We start from the raw sequence: 26806 nt of genomic DNA, 5'->3' as shown, positions 1-26806 counted from the left end.
TGACCTCAGCGCCCTTGTCGAGCAGCAGCTTCACAATCGCCTCATGGCCTCTAGATGAAGCTGCCTGGAGCGCGTTGCCGTAGTGTCCACCCTGCACGTTGATGTCGGCTTCCATGTCAATCAACACCTGGGCAATATCCACATCGCCGTCAGAGCACGCATAGTACAGAGGGGTGCTGTCATTGCTGTCTTTCTCATTGATGTCGCACCCTGCCTCAAGGAGTCGATTGACTGCGCTAGTAAGTCCTGCAGAAGCCGCCAGGTGTAGCGCATATGTTGGGGGCGCTTGCTCAACCCATTTCTGCCTTAAAGTGGGAACATTGTAAAGGCTTGTGCTATACACGATCGTACCAGGAGTGACTAGGAAGTCCATGCGATTGAAGCGCTCCTTGATAGTCCAGTAGTCGTGGCCATCTCGCAACACCTTGATCTGCAGGATGGCTGCAAGAGATGCACTCTCTTGTCGCAAAATAGTCTCCAGTTGGTTTATAACATCGAGAGAGAGCTCTTCGCATCTGATGATATGATAGTCGAAGCTCTGGTATGGATAGCTGGCAAGACTGTTGTTATTGAATCGGCAGTGTAGACCCCATACGTCACGAGCTGGCTTTCCGAATGCTGTTAGTCGGATGTACGCGATACACGCTAAGCTCAATCGTGTGTGCACAGCTTTCGAATCGAGAAGCTGCGCCCGTATGCTTCTGTGCGGCAGCCCTTGAATAGCAGTTGTCAAGAATTCCTGCACTGTGTAGTGAATCGGCCGGATCAAGCCGTTAGCTTCTTCCAGCAGATTAGCACAAGCCTCAAGGATTACTTGAGGTGAGTCGGTCTGCAGATCCTCTCTCACTTTGCAATTTGAGTTGACTGCAAGCGCAAGTTGTAGTTCTCGAGTGCTGAGAGGCCTCCGGGTATAGAGGGTCCAAGCTAGGCAATTGATTGCCAAATCCCTCATGTATGGAGTCTGGGCTTCGATCCGCTCCAGAATCCGAACGTAGGTGTCCGGCAAGCCCTGGGGCAATGCGTCCAGCGCAGCTTCTACCACTGCGTCTTTTTGAGCCTTGCTGGCTTGACAGAGGCTGTCCAGCTGAAGGTTGACCCAAAGAAACCTATGTCACAGTCAGCCTGAAAGACTTTTTACCAACCGCTGGACGAACACTTACATCCCCTCTGCCTTTGTAGCGAGCGTCCGAACAATCTTTTCCTTGAGTCCATCGTTGGTAACGTAGAGCGTCTTTCCATGCTCCCCACCCTGTAGTTTTTCAACCTGGCTGCGAGCGAAAGTCTCAATATCGGCGGTGACGTTCTCAGTCTGGATTTGGATCGTGGGTATGTGTCTGTCACCGAAGGCTTTGGCGATGTCCATTTCGTTCCGACTCGTGACGAATACCTTAACATGGCATCGAACTTGAGCCGTCACTATGCCGGTGATGAATCCAAGAATATCTCCTCGCTCTTGCTCTGGACACTCGTCTAGAGCGTCGAACACCACGTATACCTGAGGCAGATCTTCGATGAGGGATCTGAACCTTTCCTGTGTGCCCACCAGAGATGAAGGCAAGGCATCATGCTTGGTTTGGAGCAGGTCGCGGGGCAACTGGTCCTTTCTTCGACACAACTGCTTGAGCAGTGCAGTTACGATTTGATGAAGCTCTTTCAGCCGCGCGTCCCGATAGTTGTAATAGGCAAAACAGAGGGCGGCATCCTCTCGTAGTCCAATCTTCGTCGTAATGTCTTCGATGACGTTTGACCTAGACTGCGATTAGGATCGAGGCTTTCCAGGCAAGACAGGTGCCGTCTTCACTTACGCAAGCACAGATTTACCGATTCCAGCTGTAAGTTATCATCAGAACACGTCTTTAGAGTAAGATTGCAGTAATGCTTACGCTTGCCGTGGCACCAGAGAAGGGATGAGGCCGGGCTGGTGAACCACTGCTGATACTTTGGCTCTTTTATCAGCCAGTCGCACGTCTTTTCATGCTTCTTCGCAAAAGTGTCTTGGTGAGTTTTCTCGAAGTCGATGCTCGATAGCCAGGTGAGGAATGCCGACCTCTCCTTCCCTGAACATCTGTTAATCACGAACATGAGTATGTGACATTGGAGTGGGCGGTCATACCTTCTTCTTCACGCCTCCTTGCTTGCTCAACCTTTCTGGAGAAGTCAAAATGCAGCGACTGGACAGAATGCAGCAGTACGTCAAGGTGGTGCTGCAGATCTTCTTTGATGGTCGCAAACTCAGACTCAAACGTCTCCCAGTGCTGGCGCATGAACGCTCGGAGAGATGTCCACTTCCGCTGATTACCTTCGGCATCGACGAATACGCGGCGCGCCTTCCGGCCGAAGCCGAGCACGTTAGCGTAAGCATTGACCACTGTCGTTTCTACCAAACTAATATCTGCCGCCTTCCCATATTCCGCTAGAGGGCCCAGGTAGTCTTCGAAAGTGCAGATCATGTCGCTCAGCTTGCTGAAGTACATCGTGAACTTCAGGGCGAGGTCGATGACGACCCTTACAGAGCCAACGACCAGAGATGATATCTCAGGACTCGCCTGGATGCCTATAGCGACGCCTCCCATGAATCCATCAAGCAGAATCAGGAACTTCGAAAGACGCTCAGCGTGAGGCCTGAAGGATGAGTCGTCCTTATGCGCCGCGTCGTAAGCGTGCACGCGGGAAAGCAGGGTTCGCTCGTCAATCATCTTGGATGCCTGCGCAAACGCGGCTTTCTCGGCCTGCGGGAGCTTCTCCAATGTTTTCGCTAAGGCCTTTTCTAGCACCAAGCTACGCGGCGTTGTCGCGACCGACAGATCTGTGCTCGATGCAGGCGGACATGGCGGGGACGATAGCGGTGGAGCGGGAGAAGATGCTTGTTGTGCAGGCGGCAGAGGAAATCTGTGGGGTGGTGCTGAAGGGGTAATGTCTGACGTGAACAATGCTCGAACACGATTCTGCATGCGGTCTCGTTTTCGCATCATTGATGAAAGTCGTAGGTCTGATGACTGTGTTTGTTAGTTGGTAAGTTTCTCCACTCATGCGTGCGGCACGTCTTCGACATTGCGGGGCAAGACTGAGGCTCAGCAGGCTGCGCCTCTTTGCAGCATCGACCTGCAATATGCATGCCTGACATCGTTTGTTGCCAGCCTGCTACAACACAGGTCGGTTAATCGTAACAGAGCAAATACATCAGAAGCAAGGAGAACCTATGGCTGTGCCTCTAAAGCGAGGTAGTGAGAAGGCAGGGATGCGCAGTCTGTTCGCCAAGATCACCAACAGTGACGGATGTTGTGTTCAGTGCGCTGATTTCTGCCAAGAAATTACCCGGTACGCATCTTGGGTACTGGTAAATAACTTTGGTGGCCACTGCTTGCAAGTACCAGATAGCCCAGGGACAGAAGCCACCACTGCCATTGAGCAACTCAGATAACGCCTAGCCTGCGGTCTGAATGCATACGACGAACTGCCAACAGTAGAAGCACCCGCACAATTGTGTTTCGCAACCCCGTTCCTGCGCGTGCAACCGTTGTCTATCTGCGCGCTCATGTCCTCCCCTCTCGATACCGTCCCATATGCACCCCACGAGCTCTAACCTTGAGTCGTCGCCTTTGGTTCAACTCAGCCGTACTTCCCGCAGAACCGGGCACAGGAGCTCTCAGCCCCCGTCCTCCGCTATAGCTGGACGAGCCGCAATCTCCATCTCGCATTAGTAGCACGACCATAGCAAAGCGCGATGATGGATACACCGACGACTCGGCCAGTTACGGCGAGATATGATAAGCCATACAGTAATCACTGGGCGAAAGCGAGCACCATGGCAGGTGGTGTAGAGTCGTGTGAGGGACCTCGCCACGGTCTGCACTAGCACGGTAGTAGTTCAACATGCCTGATGGAACGGGCTGCGCCAGAACGAGGCTGACCTTGTCCATCATGGCGAACTTGTTTGAATAAGAAAGGAAAGACTAGGAACGTTCTAATAGACTCGAAGCATGGAGTAGAGGACAAAGGTACGCGGTCGTAAAGACTTCTAGAAAGCTATAAGCGTGCGCCACGCCTATTGTAAGAGTTGTCGTAACGAATAGGCGTACCGCTGATTTAGTGGCAACAAAATGCACATGATATAGGCGGAAGCTAGGGAAGCTGACATACACTAAGCTTTCTTAGCGCGTACCGAGCGTATGGTCTCGTCTGTAAGAGTCTCCTCCTCCGCACAACGGCGCTCCTGGCACGCTCGTTTCTGTAGTAATTTCCAAAGTCCCAAGAAACGAACTTCCTGGACGCACTATCTACTCAGTCGTCCGCTAGACAGAAGCTCTCTCAGAATGCTGAGTAAACAGGGGGATATCGCTGAAGGGTCGTTTGACGGCATTGACGGAACGATCGAAAGCAAGATTAGCACTGTAGAGATCCTTGTCGGAGCTTATTGACCTGAAGAATGGTTAGTCTATTAACATCCTGTATGAACGAGAGCTCTACAAGTCTGCACATTGAAGGCGCCGAAAGTCCAGATTGCCAACCTGTCTCGGGACATGGTGTGTCTGTCCACTCAGGGATGCACCTTACATGGATCTGCACCCATTGAACTTCTAACAGCGTTTAGACCCCAGTGAATGCTTTCTTAACCCATTCGTCGTGCTGACAAACCCGCTCTTTCCTGGCTCGCGTAGATCGATTGGGCCCACTTTCATCGACCATACCAAATAATCGGGGACTTGTCGCCTTCCCCACCTCATTCCTTTGCGCCTGGGCGTATGTGTCTTTGTCAGCAGTCTCTACAACCAAATTCTTCTCTGAATTAAGCATTCGTGAATCTGAGGGCTGAGAGATCTCCCCGGGAGAGACCCCTCGTGTAGCTTTTTCAATATCAGATTTACCCGCGCGTTTGAACGGCCAATATGACCTTATAGTGGTAGTAGCATCTGCTGGGGGTGCATCGTTGCTCGAACGCTTTCGACTGCGAAAACGAACGACGAAGATTATTATATGACCGCGATGAAAGTGGCCGTGATAGTATACTTTTTGCTATCCGTGGAGAGCATTATTGTCGATATTGTCTACAAATCAGTAAGATTGGAGGTTCTGTGGGGAGGTTTCGTGCAGATTTAAGTGGGCAATGAAGAAGATATGCGCATGTCCTGCAATTTCGGCTAAAAATGGTGATCCAACAACTACAATACCAACAGAGATCTTCAATCTGATAGTGATGCCTATCTGGAGAGTCAATAATGCGCACATCAATCGGGTGGTGATGTCAGAACTTTCTTCAGAAATGCACTACGACATTGGTATTGACCAGCTAGTCGTGAGCCATCGCCACAGCGGCCTCCAAATCCTCTCTCCGTGCATGAGCCACAGGTCTCTTTGTTATCAGAAACCAAAGTGCATGGATACAGTCAGTTGCGCTGTCGAAAGGTGAGCGAATGCGGGAATCAACGATGCCATCGCGGCGGAAGCACAGAGCTGTGGCGAGCCCAGCAAAGATGACAACAAGTGGCACTATCACCAGAACGGCCACGAGTACTTTCACTATCATGATGTTTAGACACTGTGTGGATGTGGTGAACTTTATATAAAGCTATGAAAAGGCCGGAAGTAGATACTAGCAATATTGTAGCGCTACGTTTTTCTTTTGTTTACAGCGCTATGGGTATGCGTTTACGATGGACAGGATAGGTCATCTTGGTGACGTGTCAATCAAATCTACCTATCGCATCACAAATTTATAGGAACAGGTCATTCTGGCAGAAAGCTTATTGAGAGAGGGCTTGGGAGATAATCTGAGTCGTGGGAAGATCACCAAGCTATGTATCGAAACCTGTCGAAAGGTCAGACGTCAGTCCGGGAAATGACTGCAGGGACTCGCTTTCGAAAAGGTAATTCGCTCGCCGTCGGACGATATATCGAGCGCACATAGATTAAAATCGACCCATCCCAAATCCCATAGTATGTGCGAGCAGATTTATCCCAGCCCTCTGATTCTGGTTATCATCCTTCTCCCGGCGTCCAGAACGCGCATTTTCAGCCTCAGAAGCCCATTCATCCTTCGTATGTATACTCCGGATAAAATTGTCACCATGCGGCTTGATGAACTTCTTGAATTTCGAGTAGAGTCCTTTTTTCGGACGTGGCAACTCTTTCCCATCTGTATCCTTGCCTGCTCCATCCTCAAAAGTCTCCAAAAGATCAGGCCACATCTCCTCCACCGTAAAAATCCCAATCTTCGCGCATTTCCTTATATTCACATCACATTGCGCCTCATGGGAAGGAGTAACCTCAGGAGTCCCTTCGATGAATGGCCTGTTTGCATCTTGTTGTACGCTGTAGGCGCGGCGACGTCGACGATGCTCTCCTAGGCGAAGTTTCCGAGCATACGCGATATCCTACATGAGCCTCTCCCTTCGCCAGTAGCCATAGTATTCAAGATTATCATACGGACGGGAGGAACTGGTGGGCATACGCGTTCCATATCAGCGGTGAATGATCTGAAGACTGCGCTGTGGGAATGGCGAAGGTATTTGTGTTGCTTTACCACTCGCTCAGGGAGCGCTTCTGCACCGAACCGCACGCCGTGGAACGTATTTGAAGTGCCATCGCATAGTGGGGACTTGGGACTGCGGTAATTGGTATAATCTGGAATGGCGTCATCGATAATATCCATGAACGTACGAGGCTCGACTTCCGTAAGATGCTCGAGGCTAGGCGCATCGGAGACAGCAGACGATGTGCTGGCGGTGTCGTCGTCTGGACCAAGCAGGTTATGTGTAGAGGAACCTGGCGTAGTGACTTCAGGAAAACGCAACTGCTTCCTCGGCTTTAGCGCGATGATCCTAGGGATCCTGCGGGAGAAGGAGTTTTTTCAACATCTGTAGGCAGTGGCGGCATACCTTCGGGCCACAGGGGAATCGTGAATGGATACATGTCTTAGTTATCGGTAGTCCAAGTTGTAGTGTGTCGTTGAATCAGATAACCGCTGAGGGATGCTTCTCTGAAAAATCAGAAGAAGATGTGAAGAAGCGCTGGGGTATGTTTGATAGTGTCTTTGGCCTAGGGATTGTTACAACAGGGGCTTTCGATGTCAATTATAAAAGCCTATGCGTATGCCTTTTATTGTAGTAAAAATACAATGTTAAACTGTCATCGTGCTTCGAGAACGTGACCGGGCCGTCGCCGTTCGCCTGGGTGGTATCTTCCTCACACTCATTGCACCTCCGGGCATTTTTGAACCTCAAAATCGGTCATAGGAACCGCTCACAACGCCTGCCCAATGAAATCACGTTCTTGAACATCTCCTCCACGCATCAAACACGTATACATTTTCCTCCGCTCGTGGTATTTCAACAATTCCTCATATTCAGGCACCCAAGCTGTCCACCTTTTCCATGTCCTCCCAGCCCACGGCAATGAGTGCAACTTCCGCAGCTGAAAACCACTTCGCCGTCTTCCATATCCCACGTAAGAGCCTTCATTGCACGAGTTCGGCCAAGTTTCCTGTACCGATTAGAGTGCCACCGTAGGTATACTGCAGGAAGGCGGCTTACCCTTGTGGCTTATGTCGACGCCTCGTCTGTCAAGCCCGGACAAGTCCAGTTAATCCGTCAGCATGCCATCGCTAATATGCCCCAGGAAGGCGCCTTACACGTCTCACTCGTCTCCCGTCCGCACCTCCTGCTGTGACTCGACGTGAAGATACTGCTGTTTCTGTTTTTGGGACCACGCGAAACCGAGCACGATGAGGCCAAAGATGGCGAAACCGAGGTAGGCCAGGCCGAGAAGGGCGGCGCCAAAGAGAAGGCGGGCGATGGGCGCGGTGACAGTGGACATTGCGTGCGATTTGTAGAGGTACGCACGCGGAAGCTGGCGCGGCTTGTCACTGAACACAGGAGAGAAGTGGTAGACATGGCTCGGCTCGGCAACGCTCAGACAATTTGAACGTGGTTATGCTTTTATCAGCACGTGGCGAGTGCGTTGAGCATTGTAAGTGGATAAGGTTGATTTCAGCACGTGGCGTGCGCCAGACAACTCAACGAGTAAAGACTCGCATGAAGAATCCATTGGGAGGAGCTGTAGAGCTCTTTCCTCCTATAGCGTTCAGTGGTAATACCTTGCCACAACATGAGCGTCCTTCAGTCGCCCTATCGACATGGATGTCTCAATCCGTTCCCGAAAGCAGAACCTTGACATGTCCGAATCCGCGAATGTACAAATGCTATCCCAAAACTCATGATTCTAACACTGCATCGCAGGCCACAGCGCTCACCACCCTCCAGCCGCCTGTCCAACGCCCCCAGGAAGCCGCTCCTTCTTCCATCCACCCTCCGCCTCTACCTCCTCATACTTTGGCAGAGTGTCGACGCTCGGAGTACGGGGCACATCAAAGCGCGTCACCTCGTTGAGGACCACAGTAGCGTCGTTTCCCGCGTCCATAGCGCGCGACGGATCATAGAAAACAATGAAATTGTTGTTGTCAGCCCGCACGCTCGACACCCAATGGCCATCGCTAGGAGAAAGCTCACGGCGGATTTCAGTGTCGCTGCTTCCCACAGAGGGCGGTGCGCCGGCCACCTCCGCCGCGCCCGAGCCCATGCGCTGGACATGCATGGGCAGCGGCATCGACACGCGATGAGACAGACGCCGTAGCTGGAGATCGTCGCCCGCGCCAGTACGGCCATCTCGTCCGGACCCGAGATACAGCGGGAAGATAGTTGAGGCGCGGCGCTGGTGCAAAACCTTTTTGTCGTGGGCGCGCACCATGTAAAAGACGAGGACGCAGAGGAGCACGAGGACCGACACGCCGGCGATGAAAGCGGCCAGGATGGAGGGGCTGTAATTGTTGCAGGTGTGCGCGTCCTGCGAGCAGTCGATTGTGCCCATGGCGCTGAGGTGCTGGTCTGTTGTGTCCAAGTCGGTGGGCAAGAGCGGGTCCATGGTCGCGTTTGGTGACTTCGTGGGTGAGTTTGCTTGTCGAGTTTGTGCACGGGGAGAGGGTACTTAGGTTGGGTAAGAGTATGTTTGTCTTACCTGGTGAGCTGGTCGTCACAGAACCGTCCTGCCAAAGGCGAGGGATAAGTCGTTCGTTGGGAGTTGCCGGGGTGTTCACTGGAGCGGAGTCGAGCGGAAGCGCGCGAGCAACACGCGCGGGTTGAGCGCGTTTGAGTAGTGTCTTGACGTGGGGGAAGTGGCTCGAGGTTAGGCTGCTCCAGGGTGCTGCTTGAGTTCGAGTGTCCAAGAGCTCATAATTGGGCCTGTGCAACCAGTGCCGATGGTGTCCACCATCTGACTCGAATTCACACGACTACTGATGCAATCCCCCAGAAGCGCACCTTGCGCATATCCTCTCTGTCTTAGAAACTAGGGATCGACTTAACAAAAGCTTAACATATCCATGAGCAGCAAATTGAGATGCGTTAAGAAGTGGATTCGACGTACTGTCTGCGAGATGGCCATGTCCTCAGCTGCAAGCAATGCTTTCTCTTGTGGTCGACTTGATAGATTTCATTAATCATATTCAACTACCTCCGTCGGAGGCAGACAACAGATGCATCCATTCCATACTCGCCTTACTTATCCCTGTTCGCCATCATTTTCTCAAAGCTGCAACTGCACGCCTCGATAACATTCCCCCACGGATCCTGCATGTATAGCGCCACCTGCCTCTCCCCCTCCCCCTCACAACTCGCTGGTGTCACCGCCTCCCCAATCTGCCTTGCTCCCATCGCCTTAGCCCTTTCCAAAAGCCCCTCAGGATCCGGATCCGTAACGGCAAGATGGAACACCCCTCCGCGGGTATAATTGAAACCGGCGGGTTCCGACATTGGCGGGTTGATGAACTGGAAAGTTCAAAGCCGACGCCGTTGCCGGTGGCTAGGAACGCAAGTTTCACTTTGTGCAGCTCGGCATCGTAGACACGGAAGATTGGGGCACAGGGGTCGGTCGAGCGGTCGCAGCAGATGGGGGCACGCAGGCGGCGGAAGCCGAAGAGGGTGGTATACCAGGTTACGGCAGCTTCGAGGTCCGGGACGTGGAGGGCGATGTGGTTGAGGACGCGGTTGTGGGGTCTGATTTCATAGGTGGTCATCCTGATACGGGGGCTGGAGGGAGTCTCCTTTCGTTGATGGGGCGAGATCTGGGTAGAAGTCGTTCGGCAGCTGGAGCGTCCCGCCATTCTCGCGAATGTATACTTTGGGAAGTATAATTCCATCTCAGACACGTGCGATCACCCGTAAACATACACATTGGTTGGACGTAAGCAATAGCGTGACCACGGCACTCCAGCTCTTGCACGAGCGGGTGTCCTTTTCCGGCACACCACTACTACCCTGTGCTGCGTCATACTATCAGCGACAACCAACCCAAGAACCAGACTATTGCAAAGAGGGCCGCGAATGTGGGGTCATCCGACAGAAAGTGTGCCCCGTCATGCGCATCACGCCTGCGTTTTCATGAGCTGATATTGTGCAACAAAAGCAGCCAGTTGAGAGCTTCCAGATGGCTGTCCGTGTTGCCCAATTCCCATCCACAGCGCTGCCTGATACCATGGGATGAATTTCCAAGACATCTAATAATGTTTCAATCGCCCAGCTGCTTGTGGGATTCTGGGCTCGAGCTGCCCGACGTGTTGCTGCTGCTTCCACTCATGCTTATAACGCTAGCGCGCCTCGAATGCTGAGAGCTCAGGCTGAGCGGTTCCATTGCCGTACTAAGGGGCCTCAAAATGGGTTGCGGCGGAAAGTACTCGTCGCCGTAGTCATCTTCTAGGCCAACGGTGCGCGGCGTACGCTGGGGTGTTCGCATTCGGCTCTGCAACGGGCTCATTCGCAACACTTCGGGGCTGCCGATCCAACGCTGGTCCTCGCCAGTATGCCTCCTCTGGTGGCGTCTCCCCGGCGGTATAGCCAGAGGTAGTTCCAGCCTCTTGTTCATGCCCATCCAAATGGCTTCCTCCTCCTCGCCCTCGTAGTAGCGCCATCCGCCGACGCCTTCGAAGTCGCGAGCGTTTGCCATCCGATTGACATTGACAAGTGATGCCGAGGAGCCGCTCTTTGTATAGAGTCGCACAGCAGGCGCGGCGCTGTCCGAGGACGTGCTGGTACGGCGAAAGCGCGGCGGGGATACAGGCGGGACGACGCGTCTGGATGCAACCTTTGGTGGCTCAGGATAGAGGTACGCGTGTAAGAGAGCGACGCCGAGCTCGAAGTAGACGATGGAGACACGCACAGTAAGAAGGGAAAGCGCAATGCCCGTCGTGATTGCCGCGAAGATGGCGAGCGGGAAGGAGACAAGGAAGAGCAGAGGAGGACCGAGCAGATGCAGCGGGTTCGTCAAGATGCCCATCTTGTCAGCTATGCGCTGCGTTCCGCACGAGTTGGCTGGCAAGGCGGCTGGGTGTGTATCATGTCCGCAACATACCGATGAATGGGCTGGCGCCACTGGCATGTGAATGAATCGACGTTCGCGGGGAAGCGCCGTTGCCAAGCCGGAGCCGTCCCGCGTCATTCTCAACATCCAGCCTCACTTCAACACTGGTCTTTGCGTGTTCATCGTCGCTGGAGTCGCTCCAGCCACTGCTTGACGCCTCCACACCGGGTCCTGACCTTTGAAGGCTGCACTCTTGTTTCAGGCATGCGAGATCGAACCCTTGACCTTTGGATCTGTAACAATGGAGACCACGGCTCTACAATGAATTGATGCCTGATGGCGCCCACTAATCCGTTCCGATCTACCTCTTTGTCGTTCGCTCACGTTAGATAGTCGAGTTGCTCAGGTCGTCGTCGTTGTCCTCACTTTCAAACCCTCGCCCTTGCACAACACGCCTAGATCTTGGCCGACCATCACGCTCGAAGACATTATTAAGATTGCCGCCAGAGACTTTCCTGCTACGGACACATCGGCTCCTTTCAAATCGCGCTTAACGCGTGCTGAGAAGCGCAAGTTCGCTAGCGGGACTAAAGGAGCTCAAGCTTCACAAGGCCTCCAGCGGAGCAGCGCGGAGCCAAAAGATGACCTTCGCACATTTGAACCTTCCAGGATAGAAATTTCTAGGCTGTCACCTAAAGAGATCGATACCTATATCGCCTTGCTCTAGGCGAAGGCGCGTGCTGCTAGCTTAAAGGCCGCCAGTCTCGCCCATCGGATAACTCGCGACCACACCAAGAACGAAACAGCAGGCGAAAAACCAAAGAAGGAGTTGAGTGACGAGAAACTCGAGAAGATTGAGAAGAGAAGGCAGCTCAGAATAGCCAAGGAGGAGGAATGACGGGCAAAGAAGGCGGCCGATACTGGTACGGAAAAAGCAACAGAGACTGCCCCCACTTCAGCGCCTGCAAAATCGCCAATTCGAACTGCTCGCAGTTCGAAACCGGCAGCACGCCGTGCTTCAGCCACTGTCCGCTCGCAAGATCGTGCTCGTTCCGCTAGTATTACTGCGCCTGCGCTCCGTCACCCAGACGACGTGCTCGATAATCTCGAACACTAGGCCTTCCTCGCGGTCATCAGTTGCAGGCCCTCTACGCCACCTTTCTTTTTATGCCTTACTGGCTTCCACAGAGCTGCGTCTGTTTTCACGATTGTCTTCTAACAATGTCCACTCCATACCACCCCGCCTCGTTTAGGCCATGTCTTGTAGATACACAATTCTTTCACCTCCCCTGTGTAGTAGCCATCTATGCAATTTTATATCTCCAGGTTTTTTCCCTTGGGTTCGTTCCCCAGACCAAACTTTACTTTCCATCAACCCCTCAACCGAGCCACCCAGCATGGCTCCGCTGAACAGCACACTCCATCTCGTCTCGGCAAGCAACAGCGCAGCAAATGTAGATACCACCCGGAATCCCGGCATCCAGATTCAATGGGTGCCCCTGCTCATCTTGGCTTTGCTCGTCATCCTGATCATTATCATCATCGCCATGCCAAAGGGTTGGATGATTGACCTGTACGATCGAATCTGTCGCATGACGAAGCAGGGCCCCGCCATCGCTTCATCTCCCCGCCGAATCTTCGCGCTATTCTCATCTCGCAACCGCGCCGATGACCAGCAGCTTCGTATCGAAGAGGTTAACCGCCAGCGCCGGGAGCGTGACGCGTCCTTCATCGATGTGCATCTCAGCGAGCTCCGTGGTTTCCAGAAAACGGAGTTGCAGAAGGCGGAGCGTTTTGAGCCCAATGTGTTAGAGGAAGTCAGCTCGCCGTTGCCTGTCTTGCTTGCATCGCGACAAGGCACGTAAGTCTTTCCGGCCGAATCGGTTCCTTGGCTCGCGGACTTTGGGGGTTCTGCGGTACTCCTAAGTGGTGACATTAGGCGGAAAATAATTTTGAGATGACTGGCTGCATCCATTGTATGGCATGAAAGTATTGGATGCGCTAGGATGCTGGTTGGATCCCGCGGAGCGACGATGGCGCCCAAACCTTAGAATTGGGCAGCGTAGTTCAAGGCCGGCATCTCTCCATGGCGTTCCAGCCGCATTCCGATCTAGATGCGTGCTCGCGGAGGGAGTATGCTTGCTGCCGATTTTCATCCACAGACTGCTCGGCATAGTCTGCTTTCTTCTTATCATGCTCTGGCTCGCAATTCTTCCATAGTACAACGAACCACACCTTCGTGAACTCTGCCCACTTCCAGCGTGCCTTCCTTGTGATGTATCCATCCCACCTTCCGCCTGATTTCCTAAGCGTTTCGAGTCTGTGGCTCGATGTTCGGGTCCCACAACGGTACAATGAGCGCGTCGACCAACAGGCCATGGATAGCGAATAGCAGATACCATTACCAGACACGGCGGGCCCCACACGCACAGTATGGTCACTTCTGGGTCGTACTAGTTAGGGCCTCTCGTACGGTAATGCGCCTTTTTGAGGGACGCGACCTCGACACTGGATAAGCCTCCACAGTCAAGGCAGCGTTCTCTTTCTTGGGCAGTATCAGTGTTTGCGATCTTGGGTTTTAGAACTGCTTTCTTTGCCGAAGACGTTCTCCAGCGATGCTGAGCAATCCTGATAAAGCGCGGTGGAGACACGACTCACACCTAGTAAACAAGCGGTTTGATAGAATCGCAGATTGCTCGATTCCGGAACTTCTGAGTGTGATTGTCAAATGAGAGATTTCTTGCTTTGATGCTAGAATTGCAATCTTTTGTTCCAGCTGATATCACACCTAGTATAACGAAGAAGGGACTTTGCACACGGGCGATATATGTTGGACCACATCTGCGGTGAGGTGAGTAACTCCCAGAAGAGTATAGCTTTACACATTCACATAGCATTGAACGGCGAATTATCAATGCTATGCAACAAGTTGTATTCCAATCTATCCGAGAAAACTGAAATGTAGGAAGTGCACCATCCCAAGATCCTGTTTCTTATGCAGAACAGGCGTCGGTTATGCAATTCCGTGGAGTTTGAACATGCTGAAAATGCTGCAAACCTTTCTCCCGCTCTTGAAAACATAGGGATTTGATGCTGGATGCTTGTCCTTTGGGAAAAGAGAAACATGTGGAAGGGCTGTTTATGCATCTCCTGTTCAGTTGAAGAGGCACATCTGCATGCAAGGGCGTGATTGCCAGAGAAAGAGAGAATGAAATGTGAAAAAATTGAATTGGCCGGCCGTCGAGTTTCGCTGGCGTCACATCTCAGAAATCCGAATGAGTGGAGACTGCTGGCCTTGAGAAAGTGGAAGATTTTCTTTTGGGGTAATGCTTGCGTTACCACCCACATCAAGACGCGCTCTTGGATAGAGGAGCAGAAGCAAGCTCCTGGAATCGAGTGGTGTGAGTCGTTGGCGCCAATGGGTCTGCGTGTTCGAGAGGTCGTCCTGTATGAAGTTAAAGTTGATGGAAGGGAACGGCCTGAACCGACCACTCTAGGTCTGTTCCGGAATCGGCGTAGATGGGCTATGCTACGGAGCCTGCGCAGTGTGGAAGAGACCTGAATTCTTTAAGAAATCAAAAAGTTCGCTAAGCTTCAGCGATTAGACCTCGCGACGCTGAGTACCCGGGGACGCCCTTATATACTAGCAAGGTCTGGCGCCTACAGCGCGAACAGGCCTGGTTGAGCCCTATTTGGTTATATGGTTGGAATTGTGACGCCACAGTCGTGATAGAATGCAAGGAAACCTCTTCTTCTCAGGTAATTAAATCGAGTAAATCTTGCGGAATGCCTAATTGTGACGGTTTAGGACCGTAGGTATCGTGCAATGGAAATATTGAAGGTTCACTGAAGTTGTATTACTGTGGTTCTAACTGAACTATATAGCCATAGTGAGGCGATCGTCAGGGGAGTTGACTTATTCAGAGTTTCCTAATTCAGTAGCTGAATTATAACGATTGTCGCGATCCTCAGGAGTCCATGAGAACTCGGTCCGAATAGGATCGATAGTAACGTAGATTGAACTGCGACACTAATTCATCCGCCGGCATATGCAATAGAAGAGAAGATGTCGAGTCCAAGTGACATTCCTTCCTCAGCTGAGATTAGGGGTGGAATACGAGCCGTAAAAAGAGCGGCAGTGATACGCGGCGCCAAGGATTCGAGGGCAAAGGTTGTACGTACGTGAACGGCTCGAGGTCCTCGACATCCAGGTTCCTGTTGAGATACCCTTCCTCGAGAGCGAAATCGAGTCGAATACCGACAGTTTTGGAAGCAAATAGTACGTGTAACCTTCGTGGCGAATCCAGACAGTGTTTGGTGCGAAAATACAGATCCCTGTACACATATTCGACAAGCGTCGCCTTCAAGATTACGTCCTTGGGTCGAATCTTTTGCTAGTATGGACGTGAGATTACCAAGTCACAAAACAAACCCGGAGGCGTGGGGTTTCTCCGGAAACTTGTTTATACGCATCGCAAACATGGATCTTAAGAAGGGACTTGAGTAGATGGGTGATATATTATTAACAGCAGAGACTTTATCCATTTCAAATTCGAGTTCCTTAGTGTCTAATTTGTAGAAGGATGAGAGGATTGCTAGCCACTATGAAGCCCTGGCTGATCCCTTGTGCATTCAGACAAACGACTGCGTTCCCATGCACTCAGCACACAATTGCGTGTCAAATTCGCGCCAATAAATGAGCAGATTCGATTGCGGGCCTAATCCAGGTTTTTTTTGGTTTTTTTGGTTCCTTTTCGGACATCAACCTGGTGAGATGGATGTAGCTCCTCCGCGCGTGAGGGACAGCGCAGATTGATCCAGCCATCCTGCCTCTTTCTAGATTGACATTCGGACTCATAAAGCCTGTATAAACGTTTGTGGCTGTGGTTTGCATCTCACGTAGCTCTTAGCGGACCATGGCGTGGTTCAGCAAGGGTAGACTGGATGAAGCAGGACGGCCAGAGCGTCAGCCAGGGCCTCCCTCGAACACGGCTCAACCCCCTTGCCCCAGAACTCAAGACAAGCTTTGCCTTCGAACGTCATATCGCGATCCGCAAGCTTTTTACGTGTTTACGCCCAAGCAATTCAGCAACAAAGGCCCGCGCGAGACCGTTAATTGCGCCATGCTCTTCCGATTACTCGCTGAGGCCAGAGCGCCTCCGAGACTTTCCGCAGCCTACTCTCGACGGTTCTAAAAAATTCGACAAACAAAGAGTTGGCTTTAAATGTTGGTTGTTGTTCGGTCCTCCCCAGAGCACGACTTCGCAGCTCGCCTACAAACTTTGCAAGCCGCACGACGCCATCGTCGGTCTGTCCCGCCGCTTGCGACATCATTCTTTGCAAGTGCTCACATATTTATAGCTTTTCCCAAAGCGGAGCTTACTGGCTTTGGACGCACACTAAGGTGTTGTTGTTTGCGTGGCGCTTCAACGGGGTTTACGATCAGGTTGACGGAAAATTTAACTTTGACATGATGCACCAATCCCAGAACACATATAGTACTTGGCGAGCAGATGCAGGGCATGTTGTGCAGCAGGCAAGAGAAATCCTTGAGCTCCAGTATTAACGTGGCGCTTTGAAGACAGATACTGAAGAATGTATCGTGCAGTGCAACCGCCGCTCGTAAAGTATTGTCTCTCCCAGATTAAGGAGACCTGAAGTTCTGTTACTGTCGTACCAGCGGATATGAGAACGCCACCATACAGGTGACAGTCAACAGTATAGAAATCGCCAAATTGTCCAATGCGGTCGACCAGAGAAGAGTGGAACGTCCGTCTATTAGCCAAGTGGGAACCGCCAAGAATGGCGCTCTCGATTACAAGACTGGAACTTCTGCATGCTCAGAGAGGGAATCCAATTGCCGCCAGTTCGCGCGGCCGTGCGATGAATGCGCCGCAATCCTCTGCTCATCTCCACGCCCCTTCATGTGTCCAAGACGGGGAAACGGTTGCTTGGCTCTATGGTCGTGGTTTTGAGTGCCAGCGCTGGCGCAAGCCGGAAACCTAGCTCAACGCGCTTGCCCTCGGTATCACGGAGCCGAGCTGAACCAACATCGGACGCTGGAGCACTACATCTCTCCTTCATCTTGCGTTGCTACAGCATCACCGAAAGCTCCTGTTCCGGGCGCCTGTGGTAATGTTTGCATCCATGATCATCGGGCGGGGTCGCCATTCCATGGCGATCGTTACACTCGTGCCGCCGTAAACCCAAGGAGGTTGGGTCACTGGTGCGGGAAAGAGAGCTTGTAGTTCAAAAGCTAGAATCCGATGCGACGATGGTCTGGGGAAGAAACAATGTCTGTGTCCTGTTGGTTGCTTTAGCAAACCGATATGGCGGAATTGTGTATTAACGTAGCTGAAAGTACAGCAGATTATTGCCACTGCTTGTGACCATGGCCTGCTTCTTGCTAATGTACTTGTGGTCAGTTCTACCGGCCTTCTTCTGCTCAAGAGGACCAGAGTATGGCATACGACCCGAAGGTTTACGGTATCAATATGAGATGGGTGAGAAGCGCGGGTTAATGGACTCAGCTCTAGTCAGTGAGCGCCAACGGCTCGGCTGGAGTTTTCTCTGGTCGGACAATTGCAGAATGTGCGGAAAGATGTTTCCAGGATAGACTTTGGTCACGCACTGCCCGCTTTCAGCGTATGAGGCGATACTTGGTGTGTTGACGCGACCGCGACTGGCGTTCAGGCAAAGGAAAGGAACCCATCATACCTCAATGGCAAGTTAAACGCTTTCCAGGCTCATCTAGAAGCAGCAAAATTACTTTCACTGCAGTATAGCGAGGTGGCTGGGGATTCACTCACGCAACCTTCTTTACACCCGTAAACCTCCCGTCGCCGCGGCAGGAGCAGCAGCGCGCTCTATATAAACACCACCTCATTAATACCCACTTAACACACCAGGCTTCGATATCACCACTCCCACCACCCGCTTTACCTCGTAAGGCCGACCAAACACACGTGCGATAACACTGCAACTATGGCTTCGCGTCGCTCCTCCCGTGGGCCTTCTCCTCCGCCGTCCACCCGTCCCGCCCTGCTTACTATGAGCTCCGATCCTGTATCACCTGAGTTCCCCGACCAGACTGCTTCGGCTGGGGGTATGGGTTCACAGGAGATGGGCAACAACCGCGCTGTTACACATGCGGGAGCCTTCACGAACCGTAATCTGCTGATTGACCGGCGCCATTTCCAAGAAGGCGAACTTTCCGCCCACCTGCCTGCATCTACAGAGTATGCGGAGCCCGCATCATGTCTTCAGGCATACAACAAAGTCGTGTCCCCAGCGTCTGTGATCGCCCCGTCTCAGGTAATTGTTTCCAATTTTGGTCCCTATACCTCTCCTAACCTTCACCAGGATCGATTTGCGTCGCCTATATTCGGCGTTACTATGACGGGTCTCGGTGCCCGCATGCAACTATATTACAACAATGCGGGCTTATTCCCCACATACGGTTTGACTGTCCGCCATGGCCCTTGGGGCTCCACGGCGCCAGAGCGCGAGGACAACCTGCCTGGCAATGAGATTGTGCCTTCCAACCACCGCGTGCACTTCTCAACCACTGCTGCCCCGACGTGTGCGCAGGACCTATACAACGAGATCCCCTTCGACGTCGGCCTTCCATCACAACGAGGCTTATCCGGCGGTCGTGCCACTGCACCTACAAATCTCATTCCCCAGTATGGCGTACCGGAATCTGATATCTTCGATTTCGATCGTGAATTTGGGGTTAACAACGTCTTCGCAGATGCCAATCGGGTTCTGCATCAGGAGCTGCCGTCTGACCCGGCCCTGCCGGCCACTGGCTTCTTCCATACCGGCCCGACGTACTTGCCTACCGAGGAGCAGTTGTCAGGGGAGCGTGACCTCACACCGTCTGCACCTTTAGGAGGTCAGGAGCAGTTGCAGCATGAGTTCCAGGTCGCACTCGTGCGTAAGCTTACACTTCCATCGATGGAGGCTTTGAATAGGGCTGCGGATGAATGTAAGCAGAAAAACTTCTACAATTTTGGGATCGGCCGGAAGACATCAACTTTCCATAGACCTCCATTCACATCTGCAGATGCTGATTACGATTATGCCACGCCGCCATCGACGTCATCCCCAATGCCGCCCCGCAAGAAGGTCAAGCTCCAGCAGGCCTTTGCCTCCGCAAACCTCCCACCCGCTCAGGCTCCTGTCTTTCCCCAGCCCGCCCAGGCTTCGGTGATTGTTCAGCCCGCTCAGGCTGCTGTAGTCTCCCAGCCCGTCAATGGCGACCTCAAGTCCAAGTGGTCTCCCGTCGGCGAATATCTCTTCGAGAAGCCTGCAAGCGACCTGATCCGTGACGCCCGTAAGCCAAATCCCGACGACTACTCCCAGGGTGCACTCGTCTACCGCGTTGCGACTAGCACTACCGGCCGCCAGACCAATTTCACTTTCCGCCACCACTACAACGTAATTATCAACTGCTTGCGCGACGAGCTCGTCGCAGAACTCAACCGGAAGCTTCGTGTCGACTTGTCTGTGCAAAACTTGCACCTCATCCGCGACTTGCCTACACTCTTCCCAGGTCAGCGCATAGGCGTGGCACTCCGTCGTAGGATCGAATTTGCGCAGAAAGCCTTCCAGCGCCGAATTGACTGGATGGGTTGTCCTGAGCACTATGACCTCATGGCGTCCCTGAACTTCTCCAAGCCCAATCTAGACCTGGTTGAGTTGGATCGATTGGTCAAGGCCACCGGCGTCTGGGTCTTTGAGAACTGGCAGGCTGATCACCCTGGCCAGCAGCGTGGTTCCTCTTGATTCTGGGTACCTCTCGCAGCGGAATGGGGACGGTCCAGACAAGACAAGAGACTTTCGGCTCGTCCCTAAGAGCTTCTGCGCCTTTCTCAACTTCTTTCTTCGGGAGTCTAAGTCACGACCTCTCGGCATATGATTGGGGCATTGAATGGGGTTTGTTTCTTTTCTTTTCTTTCGCGATTGTACAATAGTTGCATGCATAGCGATGGCGAAGGTGGATTTTGCTTTCCTGCTGGCAAACAACACTGGCAGATGACTTGGCTACTGGAGATCCCCAGCACAATCAGCGAGGATTGTCGATGGATTTAATATCTTCATGGAGTTTCTCTAAGGATGGTTAAGGCTTTTTCAGTCACGGCGAATGGCTACCGACTTGAGGCGTTATTTGGTAGCACTTGGGTTCATCACTCTTCGCAATTCGATCCCCCATTTCGCAGCTGTAAGCTCTCCTTTGTAGTGAACACCACTTGCATAACCTGAAAAACACTCCAATGAAGCAAATTGCTATTTTCCTCGTGAATTGTGTATGCCAGTCTGAGTCCTGCTGTCGACCAAACTTTGACGATACTACTGCTTCGGTGGGTGACCAATGAAATGGAATTTCAAACACGCATATCGCAAAGTCTGCAAAACATGCCTGTATCTGATCGCTTCAAAGCGCATGGAAGCCCCATGACCAATTAGGTGAATGACCCCAGCAACGATTTAGCCGTATTAGGTAAGGTAAGGTGGTCACCTAGGCGATGACCACAACGAAAGTGCACGATCGTGGTCGGCCGCGCCATTCCCTATTCTCTTCTCAACAGTGCCAGGACATCGAACCCACGCCTAGATTTACTTTACACGCCATGCCGCATGTCTTAGTCCCCGGACCATGGCTGCGGCCCTATACCGCCAAGAGCGGCAGGCACTAAGTGACATATCCGGTTAGGTGATCATGCCGACGACTGGTAGGTTCATCTCTCCGTTGGACATATGTGGAGAGTTGATCGCGACACGACTTTGTATGTATAGAGTAGCATCATATTTCAGCAGCCCATGTGATGGCTGCTGGGCAGCTTGTCCTGCCACATCCCCAGCATGAATCTAATGGCCAGGCGTCTCGTTTCCCTGTACCGCAAGCACAATGTCTTATAAGCCAACAACGCGAGTGCCGCCTAAATACGACACTCCGGACACAGGATATAATAATATCCGCAGAGCCTGACTTATGGAGCAGCGTAGTGGCTGTATCGCAAGAATAACCCGTCACCGGTTGCTGGAAGCATTGGACGTCAGTGACGGTGGCCCTCAAGCCTGGTGAGTTGCTGGCGGAGTGGCCAACGACATTTTTTTGTTATAGCAGGACCGTGTCACTTGACATGCTTGGGACTTGGACCACTCGATGGATTACAGCGCTATCTCTGCGCATAACGAGCACATGCCGCCGAAAGTTGACACGTCGAGTATCACTGAAAGATTGTTCCGATCTCTGGGCACACCTAACAACTGTATATATACTCTGGATGATGCGTGGCAGGTACTCGTACTACTGTCACGCTCCTCATTGGAATTAGATGCGCCCTTAAAATCCCAGGGTTTGAGACGGAGCTGAAACTTGCGTATCTTGACGAGATTCAGATCCATACCAGCTCTTCGCATGTTCCACTGACGGAAAAATCCCTTGCAATTTCGGTTTGATTGGTGTAGGGAGTTGGGATAAAAAGCGATGTTCCACGTTTGTGCCTACATTGTTGTGCTGTTTGGAGTTTGTGATCATCATGAACCAAAGTTTGGACACTGCTTACCGAACACACCACGTTCTCTGTTTTGCTTGATCGCGCGCTGTATTGACGATTTGTTGGGCCTTCCGTATAGGTTCAACGACTTTCTCAGAGTTGGTCTTCCTTTTCTATCATTATTTCCATTAAAGTCTTTTCGTACAAACTCCCTTTTCACGGTCAAGCAGATATTACACGGGGATCCATTACTCCTCTACTCAGGGTTTTACTTGTTTCCCCACTCCCGTTTCGGCAAGTATTCAGACGCAGAATACCAGTAAGATCATGTCCGACCAGACATCACCATATCTCGGCTACCTCCCAGCAAAACCATATAATGCCACCGCTTCAGTCCCAGAAACTATCACCAACGGAAGATTTTTCAACACAAAACCTTTGTAGACGACGATCTTGCAATCCCCGAATTTAGTAGACTTCTCTTAGATGCTGAGCAACGCGACTAGTGGTCCTAGACATACTGCGCCAGCCTCATAAATCAATGCGCGCGAGGAACCATTGCTAAATGATGGTCGGGAGCAATCCTCACGGTTCAAGGTTTCCGATCTTGATTCATCACCGCATCATCTTATTCTATATTAGGATTGAAGCGACAAGATATAACAGCTTTGCCAAGCAGCCTTTATGCCGGTGAGGCTATACAGCCTCCAGCAAGGCGAAGCCATTCGGCAGGGCGAGAGCGATCAAGGCCTTCGAAACATCTCCAAAGGCATATCACTCAGGTGCGAAGACTGGATTATCCGCCTGCCAGTGACTTCCTTACGGGAAACAATGCACCTTGGCTGTCTAAAGTAAGCCAGCGCTTCACTGCAGATCCCTTGGTGATTGTCCTCATCCTTCAGTCAGTACGATCCGGATGCTCATGTGTTGTCACAGCTTCAATTAGAGACTTGGTTCAACTTCTCACGCTCGCGCAACAATGACAAGACTTTGAGCTTGAGGGCCACTTTTGGTCTTCTACACAATTGACCGGGGACAAGTTCTCGATGCTGGGCCCGACTAACTTCATTCCTCTCGCTTGCGCGGTCAGATATGCACGGTCGCCGTTCGTGAACGGCGAGCCTTGTTGCGACATTGAATTCCACGTGAAGAAGATCCTGAGAGACAAGCTTGACACGAATGGACGCATTTTGTTGCGCGAACTTCACCTGGACTACATTCGCCGGTCGCCGGTCGGGCGGACTGTGCCGATTGTGTTGTGGTATATCAGGCGATCGAATATGCGCAGCACCCGGGTCAAAGACAGATTCACTGGACCATGGAGGGCATCGGGACTTTGAGAGAGCGCCCTGGTCTTCTGCCATGCATATGCAGCCATAAACTCGGGGCGATATCGCAAGATCGAACTTGAGCGGTTATCCGTTTCGATGGTATTTTATATACTAAGATCAGAGCGCTCCGATGCAAGAGGGAACAGACACCTCGTAGAACAGGTTCAAGGGTATGACATGTACAGACAGTCTTTTGACAGAATACGTCTAGTTCCGCAGCAGGTTACCGCTCGAACAGGTTCGAAATTAAATGAAGTCTAGATAACTATTGTATGTCGTCCATGTGTGGATCCCGGAGTCGTTGAAGAACAAGCGAAAGATCGCTTGCATGGTTGCCGGTAATGTAGTCATGAGTCCACCAGTCTTCCTTGGTATGCGCTTCATTTTGAATTCGTAAAACTGCAATTTATTCGCTCAATCTACGCCGGACATGCTGCCCTGATCCAAGCTACATGTCATGTTGCAGAGCGTACACGGAGATGCAGATTTCGCAGCCCAAAACTTGGGAGTTGCCCTAAGCCCCGCGGAAAAGGAAGGTCACACGCTAAGGTGAAGGAAACCATGGCTAAGCATTGTCTCGTTCACCAACGGACCCACTATAGCCACTAATCAATGACCTTCTTCCAGGAACATTATGTGGTAAAATCGGAGCCATGTCGTCTTGGTGAGAGAAATAATGGCTTGCAGCAAACAAGATGACTGTTAGCTGCCTTCACCAAGACACCAACAGCCAGGAAATGAAACAACTTCTGGGTGTTTGTCCTACCCGCTTTCATATGCTCTCAAGAAGCGGCTTATTACTTTTCGACAGATATGAGTTGCCCCAAGGCTTGCTCGAACTCAAATTTGCAACACGCAGACGTCGATAATGTCAGTCTTTCGGTGTCGGACGGAGGAAGAGCGACTTCAAGCGGAGCGGGATCATGAAGTAATGCGGACCGCGCAATGAAGCAACATAAAAATGGTGAAACTAACATTTCACAGTTTATATGGGGTGTGATAGACAAGGACGAGAAAGTCCTCCGTCAACTGCCACCCGGCTCAGCCGAGCCACAGACCTTCCTGCGCTTCCTCCAGCAAGGGAATCTCAGCGATGAAGCACTTGCAGCATTCGATCCCGAGGCCCTCAAGATTATTTTGTCGCTCCGTCGAGAGATAAGAGAGAAGAACCGGGTTGACCTGAGCGAGTGGCATGCCGAGTGGCTACAGGGTGAGCAGCAGCGCAACGCATGGGTCGTACCGCCTGGCGATGATGCCTCCAGATCGCTGCTCATGCGGCCTGCAGAGATCGACCTAAAGACTCACGACGTGGCGGCGCAGCTTGTGCCATTGAATTACTGGGGTGAGGATGACGAGATGCCGGCTGGGACCCTCGAACAAAAAGAACGCTGGGCGAAGGAAGCAAAGACCGCAAGATATCCGGAAAATTTCAACGCGCCAACGGTGCCGACGTCCGCAACCGTCAATAAATACGTGGCAGCCCCGAACGACCTTTCACAAAGTGTGGAAAAACGGTTTCGCAAGATGCAGGAAACCATCGAAAAGAATGAAAGGCCTGCGTTCGATAACCGACAGCGCTGCCCTCGCCCAGAACTTTAGCTTCGGCGGTCACTTCGGACAAGCAGATTACTATGGGTACAGAAGAGTCATGCAGTTCGGCATTTTGGGAAGACTTGAGAGCGTTCTGGTGCGCAAGGATAAGAGAATTCGGAGCATTGGAACGGTCGAACGGCCCACCAATTGCAAGGCTGCATGATATCAGGCGTATGAGATTCTCTTGGACTTGCAATCTTTTCGTTTTCTGAATGGCTCGAACCCAGCGCATGGTCGCAAAATGGAGCAAGACTTGTGAGCCCGTCCATATTCTCACCGCAAACTTTCCTCGTAATGAATATAATTGTCATATTTCACACTGATCCATCTCAAGCACTACTTAGGTATTTCCCACGCACAAGGATCTTCGGGGTGTGGCCTGAGCCCGCGGGCGAGACAAGATCACATGACTCATCAGCACTCACACCCGTTGCACCCGCAGCCTGAGACCTTATACGATATTCAACGTAAATCCAATGTTCCCTTGGCCCACGCATCCTTTACCGTAATGTCTTTTGGCTATCAGTCGCCTTGCACCGATCGTATCAGTTGGCCACTTCCACACACACACCGTCCTTCTCGGGCCAAAAGCTTAGCATATCTTTGAAACAACCCCACAAGAACTTGGTTGCGACAATCCCAGCTCGGGTTTTGGCCGGGACTCAGATGCGTACATCTCCAAGAAGCGGCGGGTGGCAGGTGCAGAGCCAGATTGGCAGGCGCAGCTACAACACGCCTCGGAAGGTGCACCCGTTGAACACTTGAAACTCCAGCAGAACATTGCCCGAGCGTGTCCTGTGAACGGAAACATTATTAGCAACAAGAGTTTGGGCATTCAACCGCCATCGTTGCCCCAAGAACCGACTGCCGTTGACACAGATCAAATGCGACAGTCCCTTCTGTCTACCACTGCGTTTTGAAGGATCGAATCCAATAACCCGTCATCTCTCACGTCACTTGCTCGCGGCGACCCAGGCCGCGCGACATTGACTGCACGTTGTGCCATGAGTGGGGCTAAGAAACCTGAGCTGAACCTAAGGATCAGATCACTGGTATTACTACGGTAATTATGCTAGCATTGATATGGAGTAGCGCTGGGTGACTCTGTCGCACTCATGGACAAGATTACCCAGAAATCAATCCAAAGGAGATAGCGACATCGAAAGGTGTGACTGAAAGGACGGGTTTGATGGCAATGGGTCGTGCGCTGGGCTTGGTCAGGGCATGCAAACATGTACATAGCAAAACGGAAATGCATCAAAACTTTGCAAACAGATTCGTGTCCATGAAGTGCCGTCTACACCACTAACGCAGCCCCCATCCCCATCATTAGCATTGAAATGCCTGCCCCCCAAGCTGCGTCCTGTGGGGCACCTCCCATCATCATGCCTGTAGCACTGGCCGTCCCCATACTCATACCGCTCACGCTGGTCATGCTCATCCCCGACATCTCAGACATCGTCTTTGTCGTGCCAGTGGCCATGGACATGCCGGACATGTTCATCTTTGATGCGGCAGTAGCGATTTGCGACGCCATTGCCTACAACACGTTAGCTCATGGTAGTCAAGTTAAGAGAGGCACGTACACTGCCGACGGACTCAGCTGACGCTGCAAGGGCCGCGTTCGTGGGCTTGGATTCGCCCCACATCATAGTCACTACTGGCATCGCTGAGGCTGGTGTAACGGATGACGCTGTTTACGATATTAGATTTCTAGAATGACTATTTGATATAAGAAATTTGTCCGTATGCATTACCTTTCTGGGCAACAACGGAAAGCGCAAATAGAATGACTGAGCCGAGCATCTTGAGGCCATGCATCTTGAGCAATTAATTACGATGTTTATCAAGAAAGATTATTGACAGAAATGTAGCTGCGCAGCAGAAGACGCGATGGAGCAAAGAAATGGCGATTACCTCCCCTAAGACTACGAGAGCAACATAATATATACCTGCCTGTGATCTTGTTCCAGCGCTATTGAGATTCATGCAGCCCGTCATCGAGACTCGGAAGCGAAGCTTCCTGTCGCG

The 26806-nt window shown here is 51.9% G+C and overlaps 10 protein-coding genes across 10 annotated transcripts in view; 2 read left to right on the top strand and 8 right to left on the bottom strand.

Moving 5' to 3' along the window:
* CC84DRAFT_1176091 (ankyrin) overlaps positions 1-2969 on the bottom strand; it is a gene marked incomplete at both ends in the record, with an annotated part of 4250 nt that extends 1281 nt beyond the window's left edge. Inside the window, 5 exons of the mRNA XM_018180193.1 lie at positions 5-1106; positions 1161-1748; positions 1806-1830; positions 1884-2057; positions 2114-2969. Of these exons, the coding sequence (XP_018036377.1) occupies positions 5-1106; positions 1161-1748; positions 1806-1830; positions 1884-2057; positions 2114-2969 (2745 nt within the window). The remainder of the gene's footprint in view (positions 1-4; positions 1107-1160; positions 1749-1805; positions 1831-1883; positions 2058-2113) is intronic.
* Positions 2970-5906: 2937 nt separating this feature from the next.
* CC84DRAFT_1176090 (uncharacterized protein) lies at positions 5907-6909 on the bottom strand (the record flags this gene model as incomplete). Its single annotated transcript, XM_018180192.1, has 3 exons — positions 5907-6371; positions 6449-6732; positions 6876-6909. The coding sequence occupies 3 exons, from the start codon at positions 6907-6909 to the stop codon at positions 5907-5909; spliced, it is 783 nt and encodes a 260-aa protein (XP_018036376.1).
* A 330-nt stretch (positions 6910-7239) lies between these two features.
* On the bottom strand, positions 7240-7812 carry CC84DRAFT_1176089 (uncharacterized protein; the record flags this gene model as incomplete). The annotated part of the gene is made up of 2 exons (XM_018180191.1): positions 7240-7479; positions 7654-7812. 2 exons carry the CDS (start codon positions 7810-7812, stop codon positions 7240-7242), a joined length of 399 nt encoding a protein of 132 aa, XP_018036375.1.
* A 254-nt stretch (positions 7813-8066) lies between these two features.
* CC84DRAFT_1259312 (uncharacterized protein) lies at positions 8067-9238 on the bottom strand (the record flags this gene model as incomplete). Its single annotated transcript, XM_018184901.1, has 2 exons — positions 8067-8931; positions 8980-9238. Coding segments are annotated over 2 exons (678 nt in total), but the record flags the coding sequence as incomplete, so codon positions are not given.
* An 8-nt stretch (positions 9239-9246) lies between these two features.
* On the bottom strand, positions 9247-10066 carry CC84DRAFT_1259311 (Glyoxalase/Bleomycin resistance protein/Dihydroxybiphenyl dioxygenase; the record flags this gene model as incomplete). Its single annotated transcript, XM_018184900.1, has 3 exons — positions 9247-9339; positions 9418-9818; positions 9872-10066. The coding sequence occupies 2 exons, from the start codon at positions 10064-10066 to the stop codon at positions 9549-9551; spliced, it is 465 nt and encodes a 154-aa protein (XP_018036373.1). The 3' UTR covers positions 9247-9339; positions 9418-9548.
* Positions 10067-10557: 491 nt separating this feature from the next.
* On the bottom strand, positions 10558-11322 carry CC84DRAFT_1176087 (uncharacterized protein; the record flags this gene model as incomplete). The annotated part of the gene is made up of 1 exon (XM_018180190.1): positions 10558-11322. The coding sequence occupies one exon, from the start codon at positions 11320-11322 to the stop codon at positions 10558-10560; it is 765 nt and encodes a 254-aa protein (XP_018036372.1).
* A 1421-nt stretch (positions 11323-12743) lies between these two features.
* CC84DRAFT_1244885 (uncharacterized protein) lies at positions 12744-13331 on the bottom strand. Its single transcript, XM_018184170.1, has one exon. The coding sequence runs from the start codon at positions 13319-13321 to the stop codon at positions 12833-12835; it is 489 nt and encodes a 162-aa protein (XP_018036371.1). The 5' UTR covers positions 13322-13331; the 3' UTR covers positions 12744-12832.
* Positions 13332-18330: 4999 nt separating this feature from the next.
* Positions 18331-20136, top strand: CC84DRAFT_1244884 (uncharacterized protein; the record flags this gene model as incomplete). Its single annotated transcript, XM_018184169.1, has 2 exons — positions 18331-18660; positions 18709-20136. The coding sequence occupies 2 exons, from the start codon at positions 18331-18333 to the stop codon at positions 20134-20136; spliced, it is 1758 nt and encodes a 585-aa protein (XP_018036370.1).
* Positions 20137-24050: 3914 nt separating this feature from the next.
* CC84DRAFT_1217286 (uncharacterized protein) lies at positions 24051-24781 on the top strand (the record flags this gene model as incomplete). The annotated part of the gene is made up of 2 exons (XM_018182877.1): positions 24051-24110; positions 24167-24781. 2 exons carry the CDS (start codon positions 24051-24053, stop codon positions 24779-24781), a joined length of 675 nt encoding a protein of 224 aa, XP_018036369.1.
* A 1291-nt stretch (positions 24782-26072) lies between these two features.
* CC84DRAFT_1176082 (uncharacterized protein) lies at positions 26073-26596 on the bottom strand (the record flags this gene model as incomplete). Its single annotated transcript, XM_018180189.1, has 3 exons — positions 26073-26315; positions 26362-26468; positions 26533-26596. The coding sequence occupies 3 exons, from the start codon at positions 26594-26596 to the stop codon at positions 26073-26075; spliced, it is 414 nt and encodes a 137-aa protein (XP_018036368.1).
* Between the last annotated feature and the right edge of the window lie 210 nt (positions 26597-26806).

The sequence above is a fragment of the Paraphaeosphaeria sporulosa genome (assembly GCF_001642045.1).
Source record: "Paraphaeosphaeria sporulosa strain AP3s5-JAC2a unplaced genomic scaffold CC84scaffold_5, whole genome shotgun sequence".
NCBI lineage: Eukaryota > Fungi > Ascomycota > Dothideomycetes > Pleosporales > Didymosphaeriaceae > Paraphaeosphaeria > Paraphaeosphaeria sporulosa.
The sequence above is the reverse complement of the archived record's forward strand: the minus strand, read 5'-3'. Positions and strand labels throughout refer to the sequence as shown.

Coding starts and splice junctions, on each gene's coding strand:
- CC84DRAFT_1244885 (XM_018184170.1), bottom strand. CDS start 13,321: ATGGATGCAGCCAGTCATCTCAAAATTATTTTCCGCCTAATGTCACCA.